The sequence below is a fragment of the Lucilia cuprina genome, chromosome 4, assembly GCF_022045245.1.
Source record: "Lucilia cuprina isolate Lc7/37 chromosome 4, ASM2204524v1, whole genome shotgun sequence".
Lineage (NCBI taxonomy): Eukaryota > Metazoa > Arthropoda > Insecta > Diptera > Calliphoridae > Lucilia > Lucilia cuprina.
Genome location: NC_060952.1, coordinates 90,300,655 through 90,322,302, shown reverse-complemented (window position 1 = coordinate 90,322,302; position 21,648 = coordinate 90,300,655). Strand labels below are relative to the sequence as shown.

At 28.0% G+C, this 21,648-nt stretch overlaps 1 protein-coding gene across 4 annotated transcripts in view; it reads left to right on the top strand.

Moving 5' to 3' along the window:
* Positions 1-21,648, top strand: part of LOC111685298 — a 114,134-nt gene that overhangs the window by 73,493 nt on the left and 18,993 nt on the right. For all 4 annotated transcript variants that reach the window (XM_046949611.1, XM_046949613.1, XM_046949610.1 and 1 more), the window contains one exon: positions 618-717. In XM_046949611.1, coding sequence (XP_046805567.1) covers positions 618-717 — 100 coding nt within the window. The remainder of the gene's footprint in view (positions 1-617; positions 718-21,648) is intronic.

Genomic DNA, 21,648 nt, shown 5'->3' with positions numbered 1-21,648 from the left:
GACTATGACTAGACTATGACTAGACTATGACTAGACTATGACTAGACTATGACTAGACTATGACTAGACTATGACTAGACTATGACTAGACTATGACTAGACTATATATATTTTCATTTTATATATTTTCATATATATATATTTTCATTTCAGGCTCACATTATAAACAACTAATATAATAAATAGCAACTACATACGTTGACTAACAGCCACATAAAATCACTTCCCACACTTCAATGTACAACAATTCATCTTCTTTAATTAAAAGTACTTATGTTTATTATATCCTTTCATAAAGCTATAACTGTAATTAATACAAGAAATTACTTCATTTATTTTGGGAAATTGAAATGCTAACTTTCATATTATTATCAAAGATTTTAAGTGAATTTCATTTTTTAGAATATATTAACTAAAGTAAAAATAAGTGGATTTTTTTCTTTCTTTATGGAAAATATTTAATTATTTGTTAATTTAAAACTTTTTCTATTACGTCTTGTGACTGACTCTCGCTAGTCTTTCTAGTAATTCTTACTACTCTTAGCATCTTAATAGATAATGTAACAAATTTTTCTTTTAATATTTTGTGTATTTTCATTTGTTTTATCTAATTCCAGGAATCTAGCAATTTTCTACCATCATACGAAGCAATTTCCTTTGCTGTTAAAAGTATAGCAACTAAACTTAATTGGACAAAAGTTGACATCTACGTTGGCGGTAAGTTGAATTTCATTCATTATTTTCATGCCATAACCTCACCAACTTACTTACTTACAACTTACACTTGTTATTATCATGTTGTCATATTGTTGTGAGTGGTTTAACGGAAAGTCGAACCAAAGTGGGATGAAGAATCAGAAAGATATAATCATAGACATAAGTACGAAAACAGATTCCCACCTAAAAGTTACAAACAATCTTGTTTTTGGGCAATTTTTGTTTACGCTTTTATGCCTCTTTTATATTTTCTCTGTAATTGTATTATTTTATATTATTTCTGTATTTTCCTCGTAACTGCTGCTGTTGTTACTGGTGTTTCAAGGCCATAAAAGCAGTATAAACAACTAAAGGGAAATAATAATGATGAAAATAAACTTAAAACAAAAGAAAAATTTACATTTAAATTTAATGTTTATGTTGACATTATTTAAACAAAGAAATTCTCTGCAAATTGTTAGCTAAAGGTGTTAAATGTTTGAATATTGTTTTTTGTGTTTTTATTTATTTTGGTGATTGTATGGGTAAGCGGGATAAGGTTTGTGGAAGATTTTTGTTGTTGGCTGAGATATATTAACTACCTATGAAAATAACTAACTAACTACTTAGCTAACTAACTAACTAACTAACTAACTAACTAACTTACTAACTTACTAACTAACTAACTAATTAACTAACTAATTAACTAACTAACTAACTAACTAACTAACTAACTAACTAACTATCTATCTATCTATCTATCTATCTATCTATCTATCTATCTATCTATCTATCTATCTATCTATCTGTCTGTCTGTCTGTCTGTCTGTCTGTCTGTCTATCTATCTATCTATCTATCTATCTATCTACCTATCCATCTATCTATCTATCTATCTATCTATCTATCTATCTATCTATCTATCTATCTATCTATCTATCTATCTATCTATCTATCTATCTATCTATCTATCTATCTATCTATCTATCTATCTATCTATCTATCTAGCTATCTATCCATCTATCTATCTATCTATCTATCTATCTATCTATCTATCTATCTATCTATCTATCTATCTATCTATCTGTCTATCTATCTATCTATCTATCTATCTATCTATCTATCTATCTATCTATCTAAATAATTAACTTACTTCTGATTTACAATTATTCGTAACTGCAGTCTCTAACATATTTCTGTTTATTTGTTAGCTTAATCTAGATAGATTAGAATAAAGTTTCACTCTTAGTACATATTTTATGTAAACCTGATATTTACTTAAGCTGTGTATTCAACCTCTATTTATTTATTTATTTCCTTTTTAACATTATTCTCGTTTATATTTTACAATATGAATAACATGGACAAAATGTGTGGTATACAATATTGCTTTTTACCATTAGAGCGGTAAATTAAAAGAAAAAAAAAACAAATAACGAGAAATAGCAGTTTAGACATAGAAAGAGATAAATGTGAAAAGTATGCAATAAAAAATGTATATACTCGCTATTACTTACTTTACAAATAAAAAGCGAATTAATCAAAAAACTTTAATAAATAAATTCTTTTGAAATGACTACTATATTTATTAAGTGGTCATGTTTATTTAAACATTTGTTTTTTTTCAACTCGTTTTACTATAAAATTGTTTCATATGTATGTATATGTATTTCTATTTGGTTTTATATAACTTTTATATAAATATATTTTTTTGCAGAAATTTGTATTATCTGCTAACTGCTGTGTGGCATTTAAAATGAATGTTTATAAATAAATAATCTATTAATATTTTATATGTCAGTTTTTATTCATGGGAGATTATATTGCAATTTATATAAGTAATTGGCGTAAAAATTACTTATTCTAAAGGATGTGATGTTACAGTTATGGATAACAAGTTTACCACGGTGTTCATGTAAAAATCCATTGTAATATGTTGAAAAGTGCAAAAGTATCACAATTATAATTTTATAATTAAATATTTCTATATAATAATGTATAATATACAATTTATGATCTAAACTACTAATACTATAAACATATTTATATTCGCGACTATAGATTTGATCTCTAATAAAGGCTAACGAATGATCTATAGCTATGACATTACACCAACCAACCTATAAGATAAAACGCTAATCTATGAGGACTGTTGTCTGGTCTGAAATAGAGACTGATATTTAGACGAGACTAAAAGATGGACAACAAGAACTATAGATCTATAGTAAAGGCTATATATCATTCGATTGTTTAGATTATAGAATAATGTATAATCGCTACTATACACTTATTTATATTCAATACTATAGACTGATCTACAGGTCGTCTTACAAACGAGACAATAAACTGACCTATAGAAAGTTTTATATATAATACAATAAACAGGTTTGTAGTCATGACTTCTAAGTGATTAATCACTAATAATCTCTGATCTCTAATAAAGACTAAGAATGATCTCTATCTAAGACAATATACCAACCAACCGATAAGATAAAACGCTAATCTATGATGTATAGTCGAATGATGTATAGTCGATACTATAGATTGATTTATATTTGATACTATAGACTGATCTATAGTTATTACTATAGGCCACCATATAGTCGAGGAGGCTAGATATTAGTATATAGTTTCAGCATAGAAAGGCCGGACTATGGACTTATCTATAGTCGGAACTGATCTATAGTAGAAACATTAATATTTTTGCAAAAAAAACATAATTGCACACAAGTAAGAAATTATAGTCGGAAAGGCAGACCGTATAATACCTTACACCTGTTACAAAAATAAAGTACTTTTCCCTCAGATATACTTAAGCCACTTTTTGTTGGAAAAAATTGTGAATATTTAAGTCAAATTTTGAAGGGGGCTAGGGTCCAATGAGGCCCTATAATAATAAAGTTTGTCGAAATACGAGTATATTAAACATAATTATCAACTTAAAAGCCCTATGCGGCAGACCAATGTTAACTATTTTCAAAGGGCTTCGTCTATGGTATCATAGAAGATAATATGCCAAACTTCATTAAATTATCTTCAAAATTGCGACCTGTAGTGTGATTACAAAGTTTACAAGCCCTTTAAGGGGTTCAGTTGTATAAGGGTTTCACCTAGGCGATTTTGGACCGATCTTAACCATTACAACCATTACAACGATCTTAACAATTACAACCTATGTTTGATTACAAGGTTTACATTAACGGACAGACAGACAGACAGACGGACAGACATAGCTAAATCGTCTTAGAAAATGCTTCTGAGCCGATTTGAATACTTTAAGGTGGGCATAGGACCAATATACCCTAAAATATACCCTCCCCACTAAAGTGGTGTAAGGTTCTTATTTATTTAGAATTTCCGTATTACTTCTTGTCATTTTAGAATCCAATATTTTGATTTTCATATTATTCTCGTGTCATTTTTAATATGATTTGAATGGAGTAAGTTAAACCTGAAATTATGTTTTAATTAAAACATTTTAAAAAACATGACAGACATTACAAATCCGTACATATGTACATAGGTAAATGAATATGTAATACCAGTAAAGCTCTTTGTTTGGATGAATGGGTTTTCTGTTAAAATACATACATATATGCATATGTTTTGGTGTATATTAACCAGGATTTTTTTGTGTAATCAAAAAGTAGTTTAGTTTAGGAATAATTTTTTTCTAATTGTCTAATTACTTGACTCGACCTTTTAGGTTTTTCTTCATACGTAAAGTTATCACTAAGATTATGCTTTATTGACACTTTTTGTTCAATACTACATCAAATAATTATGGTCTCCAGTGAGTTCATGTTAATGTGAGTTATGTTAACGAGTAATGTTAATGAGTTAATGAGAGTGCAGAGTTAATTATCCATTAGAAATCGAGGTAAAACAAAATGCTGGTTAATTCCGTTAGGCATTCATAAATGTAAAATAAAATTAGGCAAACAATATTGAAACAGCCATCCCGACCTGCAGGGTTTAGTTATATTATCTGTGTCTATTTATTTGTAAGTGTTGTATATATATTTAACTGTCAAAATGTAACAGTGCAAAATGTTGGTAAATTTTTAATGCATTTCAAACAAGTACTAGTCTGTTAACAACTTTGACAAATAAAGATTTATTTTTCTATATACATGTGTACATGCATAAACATGTATAAATCTTTATATTCACACAAAAACAACAAATATTTAGATTTCATTTGAAATATCAACAAAATAACAATGGATGGATGTATGTATGCATGTATTTCTTCGTTTGTTAAGGATGACAAGTGTTAAACAGGAATATACAATTCAGGGAAATTCTTAAATGGAAAATAAAATTAAAGAAATTTTACATAATAGAAATATGTTAAGGTAACATAAGAAGGACAAAAAATTAAAGCTAACATAATTAAAAATGTCAATAGAAGAATAACAAATTGAATGAATTAGGAAAATCATTTAGCGTAAGAAATAATTTGTTACTCTTCTCGGGAAATTATTTGTGAGAAAATATTAAATAACTAATAGAAAATAATAGAAAATAATAAGTAGAAGATAAAAAAGGCCGACAGAAAGTAATTTAGAATTCGGGAACCAAAGTTTGTGCAATTACGAGGCTTCCAAATTAAAAAAAGTTTAATAAAGGTTTCTGACCTTAAATAAGTAATTAACTAACTAACTAACTAAATAACTAACTAAGTAACTAACTAAATAATTAACTAAGTAACTAACTAACAAACTAAATAACTAACTAAATATCTATCTATCTATCTATCTATCTATCTATCTATCTATCTATCTATCTATCTATCTATCTATCTATCTATCTATCTATCTATCTATCTATCTATCTATCTATCTATCTATCTATCTATCTATCTATCTATCTATCTATCTATCTATCTATCTATCTAACTAAATAACTAAGAAATGACGTCCAATAGGTAAGTGGTAAGTGTTCTACGTTAGTGGACCGGAGGTGGTCGGTCCGATTTCCTGAGGTGCATAACATATCCTATAGATTCTTATGCGTATTATGCGAAATTGAAATTTCAGACCTTTGATTTTTTTGAAATGGGTCTTGAAAATTCCGAAATTATGAGCTAATTATGGGAAAAATAATTTAAAAATTATTGTAGAGTTTTTGTGGTCCACAAAATGACTTTTAGTGGATTGAAGAGGCTTTTTATCGAAATAGGTTACAAAAAATATATTATGGAATTTGGTTTAGTCCATTTTTTAAAATTTATTTACCGCTTGTAACACCCTAAAGGTTTTTTGAAGCAGAAAAATTTTAAATATTTTTCTCACGATAAGCTCAAAATTGTAAAATTTTTTTTAACCTACTTTGAAGAGATTGCACAGAATTTTTTAAACATATTGTACTTAGATCGAATTTTTTCATCGCTATTGGGAATTAAGGGACTTTTCAAAGAAAAATGTTTTTAATTTTGTTAATGATATTTTCATGTTTTGCTAAGTATATTCTAAAATGTTTACTAAACATCTTAAACATCTTAAAACCTATAACTCATTGAATCTCTGGCTGTTTTTTATAGTTTTGTGTTAAAACTAATTTACATACATTTCCCATGTTTCATCTTCAATTTATTTTCTTACTCCAAGAAAAAGCTATTTAAAAATCTGTTAAGATAAACAAGAAAAAATGTTTGTCTTCATAACAAAAATTCATGGTCAATGACCTTGTTTGCCGCTTAAAGGATACAATGTATAAAATTTCCAGGAAAAAAAGAACAAAATGAGAAAACAGCAAAAAAAAAGTTAAACAAAAGCACAAAACAAACAATGATGCTAATAAATACTTTTCGTATTTCAAGTAATACAATAGAAACATTATAACGTTGATGAGTGTAAATGAGCAATTTAAAAAACTCCAAAGACCGACCGTCTGACGTCTTTAACAATTGTCTAGTAATTCGTATAAATTTATATGTATTCGGCATAGCTAAAGATTGGTTAGAGTCATACTTTAATAATCTTCTTTAACGTTTTTTTTTTTTGTTGGGTGTTAAGTGTTACAAAACCACACTAATAAAGTTTCTTCTTTACACATTTAGGTTTCTTTTCATATTGGTTTTACAATCATTTCCCTTGCACTTCTAAAAAATCGACTTAATTTTTAACTTTATTTCCTACAATTTCCTTCCTTTTTTTGCATTTTTTTACTATTTCCACATAATTTAAGACTTAGTTTTTATAATGCCCTTCGCTATAATGAAAATTGTATATACGTGTATGTATATATAACTTTTATTTTCCATACACATTTTCATTTCAAATCAAGCATCAATCGATGAATTTTCCTTTTTTTATCCTAACAAAGATCAATAACATTCCGGTTATAAGGCGTCATCTGTGTGAGAAAAAGTTTATAGAACAAAATTTAAAATTTCTCCTAATAGTTTTGATATTCGTAAAATTTTATATTTAACAGAAGTAGGTTTTTGACAATTCGTTATAACCGAACAAAATATTTAACTCTTGTTTTTCATTACATACTATGTTTTTTTCTACAGACAAGAAACTTAACTCTTGTTATTTATGAGGTTTTTGTTTTTTTGTCATTTTCCACTTTTATTTAATTTGAAATTCATTCCAATTTTATATGACGATAAATAAGGTGTGAGAGTAAACCATTTAAAATAAGTTGAAGTAAAAATATTGTAAACTAGGGTAAAGAAATGAGAAATTATATAAGGATAGGTTTAGGTCCTTTGTAAAATTTATATTTACAAATTTTTATAATAAATTATTATATTATGATAAATTACAATTACTTACCTATCGATATACTTTTCAATAACTACTACTTATTATCCTAATTACATAGAAGTAGTCTAATAAGGTGTTAATAATAATGTGTTTTATATATAATTTATAATTCATTTGTCCTCTTGGCGGTGAAACTATAGAAGCATATATGTGTTTTCAAATTGCTTGTAACCATTTTTGGCAAGTACTTGCCTCCAATAATATTAACACATTGATCTAAAATGCTTTTAAGTAGGTAGATTTTAGCATTTTAACCCATTACATGGTAATATAAGTGTTTGCTGTGTTATTTTAAATATTTAAGTTTTTAAACGAAAATCAACCGACAACAAGACTTTTGGATAGAAAACAAGTAAAAGTTCTATATTCGGCTGTGTCGAATCTTATAGGTATCAAAAACTCTTCTTTCAAATCATTTAATTCGCGCTGAACATACTTAGTTTCATGTTTCTAGATTCAATATTATAGAAAATTCAAAAAGGTCCTTAAAAAAACACCAATAAGTTCACGTTTGCCGGTTCACCAATAACAACACACTAGTGCTGCTCTCGCTCTGCCTTGTTTTTATAAACAGAGTACAATAACAAAATTTACCATATGATTAAGTATTTTGTTTTTGTTTTTTGTAATTTCTCTTGGAGCATGAATAAAATCTCAGTTTTTGATGAAATTTTTAGAGGTTGTCTCTGAACATTTTTGCACATATCTCTGGTATTTATAGACCGATTTTGCTGATTTTAAATAGAATTATTGAAGATTCGGATCCTCTAAGAACTAATTTCAATAAACATACAGATAGACAGACAACCAGACGGACATGGCTTAATCGACTCCGCTATCTATAAGGGTCCAGAATATATATATACCTTATAGGATCGGAAAATTATATTATATAAATTACAAACGGAGTTTTTTACATACAAGTGTTAAAATAATGTACGGAAGCATTGGCTGCTGCGAGTCGAGTCAAGAAAAATGTTGAGAGTTTAGTCTAGAAACTAGTCCATAGCGTGAATGATAATTAAGATCATTAGTTAATAGATTAATCTATAGTTAACAGAATAGACCACAAACTATTCAATACAGTAGTCCATCGACTAGTATATTCACTATTTCATACAATAATCCACAGGCTATAATATATACTATTTTATAGACCACATAATGCACTAGTCCCTAAACTATCTGATAGAATAGTTAATAGTAAATACATCACACACCATATTTAATACACAATACTGCACAGATATATATTATAAATATTTATATTTATAAATATATGTATATAATTATAATATACATAAAATACCAACTTTTACTATTATTATGTTTACTGGGTAATCCATTTATATTAAAAAAACACATATTATTAATAACATTACGTGTATTGGGTTAAATTTTTTATTACATATTTAATAATAGTAACTTTCCGGCACATCAATAAGATTGGCGACACGCGGATGTTTTTCATATTATTATAATTATATACACGCATATGTTTATATTAGTATGTACTTTAAAAAATATATATATTAATGTATATGTTTACATGGAAATTTTGTAAGTATATAAAAGTATTAACATTAGACAGACTCACCAAACTAAGAGCTTTAGTTAGTCTTCTAAAAGTATAATATCTTAAAGTATTGCATAGCAGCGTATGTGTAATTTATATTCAATTATATTAAACATAAATAATACTCACTATTGTACTAATTTAATAAATTAATATTTTAATTTCAATATATTTAATATTTAAATATTTAATATTTAAATAGTTTTACAGAAATAATTTTCAGTTTTCATGAAACTCGGGACGTATGATTAATATTTGATTAATTTGTAAATTAGATATCGCTCATACGCACAGTTTTCTTCTGGCTTAAAAGTGCTAAATTTTTACATTATTATTTATAGCCACCCCGGGCATATTTCCCTGATGTCAGATCCCATTTTGATGTATTGCAATCCGAGGGTGCTACCAGTACTTGTAGTCTGCCGGGACTATAAACTGGTGTTTACATTTAATCCTGGCTTGATCTTGGATGATTTGAAAATAAGTCTAACCAGAGCACCACATTATCTGTTACTACGGGTGGCAAGTTGCCCAATGAACTGTGTTCTAGCTAGTCAATTGGTTGAAGTTCCTTGGGGATCCACGTAGTGGTTGTGATTAATCTTACCGTTCCTAGATTCTAGGAGCGGTACAAATTACAAAACATGACTGTGAATTAATAAAATGTTGGATTTGAGCTGATAATCCAGTGATTGGGTTATACGATGTGGAGTTTATTTAATGGTTATTATTGAGTTTAATTTCATGTGCTTAACTGAGGCAAAAATGATGTCTGGTTCAAGGTCGGCACTGCCCTTTATTTTATTTTTCACCGATTTTCCTACATGGTTGAGTGCTTTGGAATAAACTCTCAAACATACTCAACTTTCCCAGTGGATCTTTGTGACCATTAAAATAAAGTATTGTCAATTAAAATGATCAGTGTTTTAGACTACCAATTAAGTCCCTTAGCTGATGTCACCGAATCAATAGAGCCATCTCAGTTGTGTAGTTGGGCGACATATTTGTCGGGGTTAGACTGAGCTTCTTCATGACATCTGTTCTTTCCACAAGGGACTATTGTGGCAAGAGTGCTCGAGTACTTGAAAGTGCTCGTATTATGGACCGGATATCCATATGCGTATATTCCAACCTGCGTGTACAACACAAAGGAACAGTGGTGAGTTTTTTTTTTTCTCACCCAGTGAATGGGAAAGGCCACAGTGAAGTAGGTCGTCAAGGCTGGTGTTCACGTAAAGTACTTCGATATTATTATCATTATTATTTATATGTATTTTTGTGTTTTTAATGCCTTTCAGGGCGTATGATTAATACTTAATTGACTTACAAATTAACTATAGCTCATACGTACCATTCTAGTCTGCCTTTAAAGTGCAATATTTATACTTTATTAGTATTACTTTCTTGACAGTTTAGAATATTTATATATACGATTATACTAACTTATTAAATTTCCCTTGGAAAACTTGTAAGATGAAAGTTTTGGCAATTTAAATTATCCGTGTTTCGGACTAACAATTACATCCCCTAGATACTGTTGCCGAATTAACAGAGCCATCTCAGTTGTTTAGTTGAGCGACATGTTCTTCTCCATCGGGGTTACTATGGCAAGAGATTAGATAGCTCGAGTACTTGAAGAAAGTGCACGTATTATAGCCGGACACCCAATGCGTTATTTTTTACTCACACAGTGGTTGGAAAAGATGACCGTGAAGTAGTCCGTCAAGGCAGGTGTTCACGACTTTATTATTATTTATATGTACTTTTCAGTTTAAATGTATTTCAAGGCGTATGATTAATATTTTATTGATTTACAAATTAGCTATAGCTCATACGCACAATTCTTCTCTGCCTTAAAAGTGTAATATTTACACTTTACTAATATTACTTTCTTGACGGTTAGAAATGCAGTATGCTTATAAATATAATTATACTAACTTATTAAAATTTCTCTAGGTAAAATTGTAAATGTTTAAACTAATTAAAATTATAATTTTATACTGATACTTTCACATGAAAGTTTGTGTAATAAAATCTGTTTTACATAGGTATACTTTAAAGTAAATCTAATATACACTTATGTATTTAGAAATTTATATATGAAATTATTAAATGAAATACAGTGGAACCAATGAAACAAACCGTTTATTTATTAAGCCTTTCTGAATAGTCCCTGCAAAAAAATAGGTTTAAAATTCAGCAATTGTTCATGAAACTAACAATTTTACATAAGAAAGCAATTCCTGCCCGCAACTGCCTCGATTACATTCACCACCACCCATACTTTATCTGAACACACAATAACAGATAAAATAAAAATAGATGCAAAATAAAAGAACAACTGCAAAACAATAATAAAAATATGATTTACAATGCTTAAGTGACACATTTACGATGATAATAGCAATACAAGCATAGTTTTAATTTTATTATGATTTGTTAGCTGGTAAGAAAATATATATTTACTATATATAGCAATGTTTTAGAATGATGCCTTAGGTGTGCAGCAGAGGACTGTAGAGATGATGATTGCAGGAAAGTGTAAGTGAATCCATACTTATACACTTGTCTATGTAAATATGACTGTGTCAGTTATGCACATACACTCATATTTGTATAAACTTGTATGTAATATAATGTATATTGTATTTAAAGAAAAAAATAAATAAATACAAACAAAAAGCAAAATATATAGACTAAAGATATAGACACTTATGTACCCATTTGTATCCCAAAGTGTTGATGAGTGTGTGGTTTATTTATTTTTCTATACCCTACACCACTTTAGTGGGGAGGGTATATTGGGTTTGTGCTGATGTTTGTAACGCACAATAATATTGGTCCTATTGGACCTTAAAATATACCAATCGGCTCAGAATCATTTTCTGAGTCGATTTAGCTATGTCCGTCCGTCTGTCCATCCGTCCGTCCGTCCAATCAAACTACAGGCCGGAATTTTGAAGATTATTGGCACATAATCTTCTATTGTAGATATTTGGCACATAATCTTCTATTGTCACAGGGACGAAGCCTATTGAAAATGGTTAAGATCGGTCCATTATTTCAAATAGCCCCCATACAACTGTACCCCCGAATAGGGCTTGTAAATATTGTAATCAAACTACAGGTCGCAATTTTGGAGATAATTCAATGAAATTTGGCACATGATCTTTTACGGTATTGTAGACAAAGCCTATTGAAAATAGTTAACATCGGTCCATTATTTCACCTAGGCCCCACAGAACTGAAGCCGCTAAATATGGCTTTTAAGTTCTTAATTATGTTAAATATACTCGTATCTCGACCAAATGCTCCCAAACCAAGTTCTATACTAGTCTTGATGACCCTGATGAACTTTATAATTATAGGGCCTCATTTGCCCCTAGCCCCTCTAAAAAGCCTCTATCAAAATTTTACTTAAATATCCACAGATTTATTAAACAATAAATGGCCTGAGTATATCTGAGGCAAGGTATAATTCAACTTAAATGCTTTATTATGAAAACTAAATAACATTTTATTCATATACAGGTGTAGGGTATTATATGGTCGACCTCGCCCGACTACAACATCTTATTAGTTTTTTTTTTTTTTAAGTGTGGTGTGAAAATGATAAGCAATATAAATATGGCGGCAGTCTATGTGTGCAAGTGTAAAGTGTATATGAAAAAAATGAAATATTGTGTGTAACTATTTACAAAAACTATATGTTACAACAATGAAGGTGTGCAAATTATTTTGATTTATATGCAGTCATAAACATTCATAACAATAGAATCCTTAAAATGATATTAACCAATAAAATTAAAGCTTATGAATCAATCACATAGGATATTTATTCAAAAAATGTAACACTTTAAACCTGTCCTCATATTGGACTAATCTTCAAAATGTTCCAACTTAATTTATAAATGGTGACCCAAAAACACGTAGAAGTTTCATGCATATTTATTAACATAAACATATAAAGTTATAATTTGTTTTCTGCATATTTACACAAATGAAAACATATACCATGTTTATGTGTAAATAAAAAAGTTGTTATCTACTAAACAGCAATTAATCAAAACTAAAGGCATGTTATTAATATTTATGTGTATTTAAGTTAAAACTAAATTTTATGCTTTTCTAACTAAATAAGCAGCAGGCAACAAATTTTTTAAAGGCCTCAAAATAATGAAATCATACTAATCTGTATGATAAGAAAAATATAAACTCTCCTATTCACTGCTCAACACTTATTTAAACTCCCACATTACACATCAATTTCATAACTCATTTGTATTCAATTCATATTCATCAGACTGTATATAAAAAGTAATTGTTATTGCATTTTATAAACATATTTTGTATGTGTAATTTTCTTCTATTTTTGTTGCTATTTTTGGATTAATCACAACGACAAACACACTCTCTACAAGTAATAATGTTTAATTATGCCTATACATTGTTAGAATGATAGATAAGAATCATGTTTATGTATTGTGATAAACATATACAAATGTACAATTTTCTATTGTCATAAAAATTATAATATATCACTAGACATACTGAGGCTATAAAACTACATCTAATTACATTTTATACAACTACGACCTTTGGCATGTATTCAACAAACACAAATGTACTATTAGGTTGCAATAATCTAATGACTGGACTGCCGACTATGCATTTGACTAGACAATAAACATGACTATAGTCTAGTCTATAGCCAAGTCTATTGTCTAGCTATTGACTAGACTTTAGACCAGAATATAGACTAGACTGTATATTAGACGAAAGACTGGACTATAGACTAAATTATAGACTAGACTATAGACTACATTATAGACTATACTATAAAGATCCAATTGAGAAAATAGTACAAATCTGTAAACACTCATATTTTTCTCCAAAAATCGATTTGTATATGAAAAATCTCAAATTGACTGTAATTCCATAAATAACGCTCCAACTGCGAAAGTAGAGAAAATCTGTGATCACTCATATTTTCTACCAAAAATCGATTTTTCGATGAAAACCCTGAAATTGGCTGTAGTTCCTTAAATGCGGCTCCTATTGAGAAAATAGTGAAAATCTGTGATCACTCATATTTTCCAGCAAAATTCGAATTTTAGATGAAAAACCTAAAATTGTCTGCACCAATTGAGAATAAAGTAAAAATCTGTGATCACTCATATTTTTGAACAAAAATCGATTTTTATGTGAAAAATCTAAAATTTCCTGTAGTTCCTCAAAATAATATTCAAATTGAGAAAATAGTGAAAATCTGTGATCACTCATATTTTCCACCAAAATTCGAATTTTAGATGAAAAACTTAAAATTGGCTGTTGTTCCTTCAATAACGCTTCAATTAAGAAAAAAGATAACAAATATTTTTCACAAAAAATCGATTTTAGATGAAAAACCCAAAAATTACCAGTAGTTGCTTAAATAACGCTCCATTTGAAAAATAATGAAAATCTGTGATCACTTTTATTTCCCACCAAAAATCGATTTTTTTATGAAAAATCTAAAATTGGCTGTAGTTGCTTAAATAACGCTCCAATTGAGAAAATGGTGAAAATCTGTGATCACTCATATTTTTCATCAAAAATCAATTTTTAGATGAAAAACTTAAAATTGGCATCCAATTAAAATAACATCCAATTAAGAAAATTGTGAAAATCTGCGATCACTCATATTTTCTACCAAAATTCGATTTTTAGATGAAAAACCTAAAATTGTTTGTAGTTCGAATTGAGAAAATAGTGAAAATCTGTGATCACTTATATTTTCTAACTAAAATCGATTTTTAAATGAAAAACCTAAAATTTTCTGTAGTTCCTTAAATAACGCTCCAATTGAGGAAATATTGAAAATCGATTACCCCTCATATTTTTCACCAAAAATCGATTTTTAGATGAAAAACTTAAAATTGTCTGTAGTTCCTTAAATAACGCTCCAATTGAGAAAATAGTGAAAATCTGTGATCACTCATATTTTTCAGATGAAAAACCTAAAATTGGCTGTAGTTCCTTAAAAACGCTCCAATTGAGAAAATTTTGAAAATCTGTGATCACTCATATTTTTCACTAAAAATCAATTTTTAGATGAAAACCCTAAAATTAGCTGTAGTTCTTTAAATAACGCCCCAATTGAGAAAATAATGAAAATCTGTAATCACTCATATTTTTCAGATGAAAAACCTAAAACTGGCTGTAGTTCCTTAAATAACGCTTTAATTGAGGAAATGTTGAAAATCTGTGATCACTCATATTTTTCAGGTGAAAAACCTAAAATTGTGTGTAGTTCCTTAAATAACGCTCTAATTGAGTAAATAGTGAAAATCTGTGATCACTCATATATTTCACCAAAAATCAATTTTTAGATAAAAATACTAAAATTGGCTGTAGTTCTTTAATTAACACTCCAATTGAGGAAATATTAAAAATCTGTGATCACTCATATTTTCAGGTGAAAAACCAAAAATTGTAGGTAGTTCCTATAATATCGCTCCAATTGAGGAAATAGTGAAAATCAGTGATCAGTCATATATCCCACCAAAAATCGATTTTATATGAAAAACCTTAATATAGCTGTAGTTTCTTAAATAACGCTCCAATAGACTGGACTATAGACTAAACTAGAATAAAAACTAGACTATAGAATGGACTATATACGAGATAGACTGTAGACTCGACTACATAATTGACTATGGACTTGAATATGTATAGACAAGTAGATTAAACTAAAAACTAGACTTTAGACTAGACTGTAAATTAGACTTAAAACTACTACTAGACTTGACAATATGAGATCAAACTGTATGAGTTTGGAAAGTTAAAACTTTGTGTTGTGTCAATCTTGTAGTAAATGGGCAACATGTTCCATTCGTTATTACATTAAGGTAATTAGTTAGTTAGTTAGATAGTTAGTTACTTAGTTGTTAGTTAGTTGGTTGGTTGGTTGGTTGGTTAGTGAAATTATATACCAAAGTTTTCAATAGTTTAAATAATTCTAACGAAATTTTATATTTGAATTGCTTCACAAAAAGACATTGTTAAACAAATTGTGATCAATTAAGTATTTGTATTAAATTAAGTAGAAATTAAAATTATGAGAATTAACACCTTAACAATTCTCAGAAGTTTTCCATTTTTGGGGGTTAAAATAAATATTTAGCCATAAGGTAAAATAAATTATGCAAAAAGGAAAAATTTCCCATAAATGTATACATGCTTGTTAAAGTACTTCAGGGAAAATTTACATATATTTAAATGCGAAATTTTGGAAAACGAGTACAAATCATTTGGAATGATGATTATAAAATTAAATATTTTAATCCGACTAATAAGAAATATAGATATTTTTATTATTTTCATTATAATTGAAAATTTTACCTTATGTTTATGCTATCAGAAAAATTCATGATTGTTTTTTATTGTCAGTAATATCATTAACTATTAAAACTCATACACTGATCCAAACAGTATCCTTTATGACTTTTAAATGTGTGTGAATTGAAAATAAAACGTTTTTAATTGCATCGACCTCTCTCCCCCTCTTCAAGGCAATTTAGAAAAATAAAATACACAAAAAAAATTATTAAAACTTTAATTTTACTCTTATACTAACAACATTTTCCCCTCAAAGTTTTAGTAAATTATTTTTTCATTTGTGTTGGTTAGTTTTTAGTAACCACATTAAATATGCACCAGGCAAAGATGCATTTAACATTTTCATGGATGAAAAAAGAAAACTATTTGCAAAATTCATTTATGTGGGTGAAATGGGTAAAAAATGGAAAAATAAATGAAATCAACAACAACAAAAATTTAACTAAAACCACACACATTTCTTACAGTTTAATGGTAGAAACCATTAGAATGAAAACACCAAACAACTAAGAGCATATCTGAACCTTTACAACGAATTTAAAGTTCACTACTTATAAATCAAATAATTATCTTGCTAAAAAAATATGCTAAAAAATATGCAAAAAAATATTTTGAACTGCACCTGTAAACTCCCCTACAGCATGCTGTAGCGTAAAAATTTTAAAAGAATATTTTCATTAGCAAAGTGTAAATGCTTGTAACTAAACGCAAAATTGGTTAGTGTTTTGCAACTTTAAGGTATAAATTGCATTTTAACTAAAACATGGTTGAAAACACTCACTAAAACATACAAAATCTTAAACACTTGTATACTCAAGTACACTTTGATATACATAAGTATGTACATAGTCACATAAATATATGTATATAAATATACACATGAAAACACAGTACCAGGTAAATAAACAAAAAGAACCTAAAGGCACTAAAGGAAATGTTGGGAACAATGAAAGGGACTCCTACCTTCTATAGATTTTGCAAATACTTAGACCGGGGCTATACTATGACTAGACTATGACTAGACTATGACTAGACTATGACTAGACTATGACTAGACTATGACTAGACTATGACTAGACTATGACTAGACTATGACTAGACTATGACTAGACTATGACTAGACTATGACTAGACTATGACTAGACTATGACTAGACTATGACTAGACTATGACTAGACTATGACTAGACTATGACTAGACTATGACTAGACTATGACTAGACTATGACTAGACTATGACTAGACTATAGCATAACTTTTCCTATTATAATGATGTGTTATCTTTAAATTATTAAAAAAGTAAAAAACGTTTATAAAAATATCTCTATCATTATAATCAAAAGTACTATTCAAACATTTAATAGCTAAACGCACTAAACACATTTTAATAAGAAATCAAATAACTCATAATACTCCCCTATTTAGTAATAGTTTTGACTTATTAAATGTCAAAACAAACTTCTAAAAACTTTATAACTTGTCGTTCTTGCTAGCCAATCAAAAATACTATACAAATTAAATCCATGATAAAATTAGATATATTTAAGCTTACTCTAATAACATTTAATTTAACCTTTAGGAACTTTAACACAAGTCTTAAGTATAATTAAAAATATTTACTTCCTACTATAGTCTCAACCGTAGGGAATACTTCTTACTTTGGCAGCTAGAGTTTCTACATAAATACACACTTCAATACATCATACAGACATACATACATATGTATGTGTATTATTAGGATGGTACTAGAAAATGTGTATCAATTAAAGAGTTTTTCAAAATAATATTTAGCAAAATATTGCTCTCTATGAATTTAATGAAATTATTCGCTTGAGAAGAAATTAAATCTCATTGTGAAACTATTATCACTGTGTTGAAAATTATCTATTCACTGTCGTTTTTTAGTTCCATAGAAACGGAAACAGCTTTATCTCTATTTATACCAATAAATGAATATAGCTGTGTACCATTGGGTGTTGGAAACTCTTAGCAAACTCAATTAGTAATAATATGTGTAACTGTACATATGTATGGGTATTACAATGTATTATACAAATACATGAAAGTAAAATCTTAGAGTGTTGGCAAATAGTTCAACATAAAATACATATTAAGAATATTAACTATTTTTGCTGTAAAAGAACATACGTTTATATGTCTTTGTTTGTTGGCAACTTTTAAAGGAAAATAACAGAAAATTATATATCACCTGAATTCCAATTTTATGATTAAGTTTTCTATTAGTACCTCACATAAGTTGAATAGGCATGAGATGTTGAAGCTTTATAGGTAAGAATTTTGTAATTGCCTAAGGGGACAAAATATTAAAATTGTTTGTTATAAATTTTGATATTAAATTATATGTAAATTTTATGTATGTGTGTTGTTATAAATATAATGTAAATAATAATTTTTTTCGAACATTCTTTAATATATTTTTATATTTAAATAGCCACTTGGAACATGTTGACAAAAAAATAAAAAAATAAAAAATAGGTAGACAGACAGACAGACAGATGGAACAGATATAACAAATAGAACAGTTGGAACATATGGACGGATAAGGAAAGACAGACAAACGATATACAGACCGACATACATACATGGACCAATCGACATACGTATAGACTACTATAAGTAGGTAGTTTTGGGATCTAAAAAAGACTCAAGATATTTAAATATAATTTTCTGTCATAATGAAGCGAACATTATTTTCTAAGACGGTCTTTTTAATTTTCCTACAGGATTTTAATGTCACACACGCTTAGTTTGAAAACTGTTTGTTAGTGTGATTTAACGAAAACATTCATATTTATATCTTATACATGCAAAAGGAGCCAAAGGTTATAAAAGTTAATAATGATTTATGCCTACATAAATGTAAAACATTACTAAGAGTATCCAGCAATTTTATGAAGACACAATGTACCGCTTGTACTTTCTTACTTTTAGATAATATTTTACTAGCATATGGAATTTATATAATCTTGGGTGGGTTAAGAAGTTGTAAATCGATATTTAAGTGTCTCTGAGTAATCTCTGGAGAAGTAACTTTAAACTATAAATAATAAATAATTCATCGGTACAGTTACCACCGACTGCAGGGCACTTATGTACTATATATATTCATGCGAAATATGTTGTATTATATTATAAACGCAGATGATTTATTTATGTTTATTATATATTACATAAAAGACATACATGTATAGATACATACATATGTATATATAATACTAGCTTATTATTAGATGCCGGAAGAAAACACACAATTATTTGAATCAAAAATAAATTTAAAAATTATTTATATGAGAATAAATGCTATGGCTGATGACATTATAGGGGATTATATCATGATTGTGGGTAAAAGTTATGTTACCATAAATAACATATTAAGCTTAGAAACAATGCCTCATTTGCCAGCTGCAATTCTTGGAAAATTTTAAATTTTTATTTGTGTTTTTAAACCAATCACAAAAGAAAGTGAAAAAATAATAATCTATATTCTTAAAGACTTTAAATCCATAAGTGAATGCTCCTCGAAAAGGTTTTGATAACAAAGTCCTAAGGATCTGAATAGAGCTAAGCCTTATGTCAAAATTTGTCAAGCACATCTCATTTTTTGAGATATAATGTCCTTAATTTTGATAAAAACACAAATAATTTAAGGGAAATATTTGTGTAATGTTAATGTAATTGAATATTTAACAATTATCTGGAAAAACTTGAATTACAATTACTAGAATTTGTAATTGGTTATTGCCCAATTACGCATTGTAATTAATCATGTAATGAATTACTTTGTGTAACCATTACCTCCTGAGCGACCCATAGTTTAAATACAATTTTTAGACGAGGCAATGACTGAGAGACGGAACCACGTCTGATGTTGAAATTCCCAATAAAAACTTTAATTGAAAAGTATGAAAAAAAAATCATTTTAAGTAACTGTTTTAAAACGGTGATGACATGGCAAGTGCTTTCAACATCCATCGTTAAGAATGCGATCTCGCATTAGAGATATCGATAGATACAAGACAACTCCTTTAAACACCAGGAAGTCTAAACAATGAAAACTTCCAAATTTAATGTTTCGGCGGTGATAGTTAAATGAAATTCCACACCAAAAATAAAAACATTTCTATGTGTTCATTAAAAAAGTTACATTGATTGAAGTTTTAAGTATTTAAAAATAATTGTTATTTTCTCTTAGAAAAAAAAGTAACAAAAATCCTTTTATAAATACTACAATAAATACCTTCTCTAAATCCTCTTAAAATATTTAAAATCTTAAATATGCTTTAATCTATAAAATATTTCCATTTTACATAAATTAGAAAAAAACAGCTTAAATAAATAACAGAATGATAAAAAAAAGCAAAACAACTCACAAGTACCCACTTTAACCTAAAAAGTATTTGAACGGTCAGCATACAAAAAATATCATACACATTGTTGAAAATAAAAAAAAGTATATATATAAAAATTTCCACAACAAAAAGGAAAATTATAAAAAATAAACAAAAACTGTTTTAGCTGTTTTCCTTTCGTTGCACATTTTAAATGAAAAGTGTTTTTTAATTAACATTTACTTTGAAAAAATACTCTTTACCACGTTATAATTTCTAATTCACATTAATTATAAATATAAAGCATTTTTTAACAGTGAGTTTAAAAAATCAGTAAGATTTCAAGTACTTTTTAAAATTAATATTTTAAGTATAAGTACTTAATTTACTGCCATTTTTAATACTAAAATTACAAAAGTGTTGAAAAGAATTTAACTAATTATAATTGTAATACTTTTACTAAGTACTTTATTGTGCGTTAAAGAAAATTCATACTTGATGTTTAGTCAGACTTGACCGACAATATAATACCCAACACTAGGCTATAGTCTAGTCTATAGTCTAGTCTATAGTCTAATCTATAGTCTAGTCTACAGTCTAATCTATAGTCTAGTCTATAGTCTAATCTATAGTCTAGTCTAAAGTCTAGTCTATAGTCTAGTCTATAGTCTAGTCTATAGTCTAGTCTATATTCTAGTCTATAGTCTAGTCTATAGTCTAGTCTATAGTCTAATCTATAATCTAGTCTATAGTCTAATCTATGGTCTAGTCTATAGTCTAATCTATAGTCTAGTCTATAGTCTAGTCTATAGTCTAGTCTATAGTCAAGTCTATAGTCTAGTCTATAGTCTAGTCTATAGTCTAGTCTATA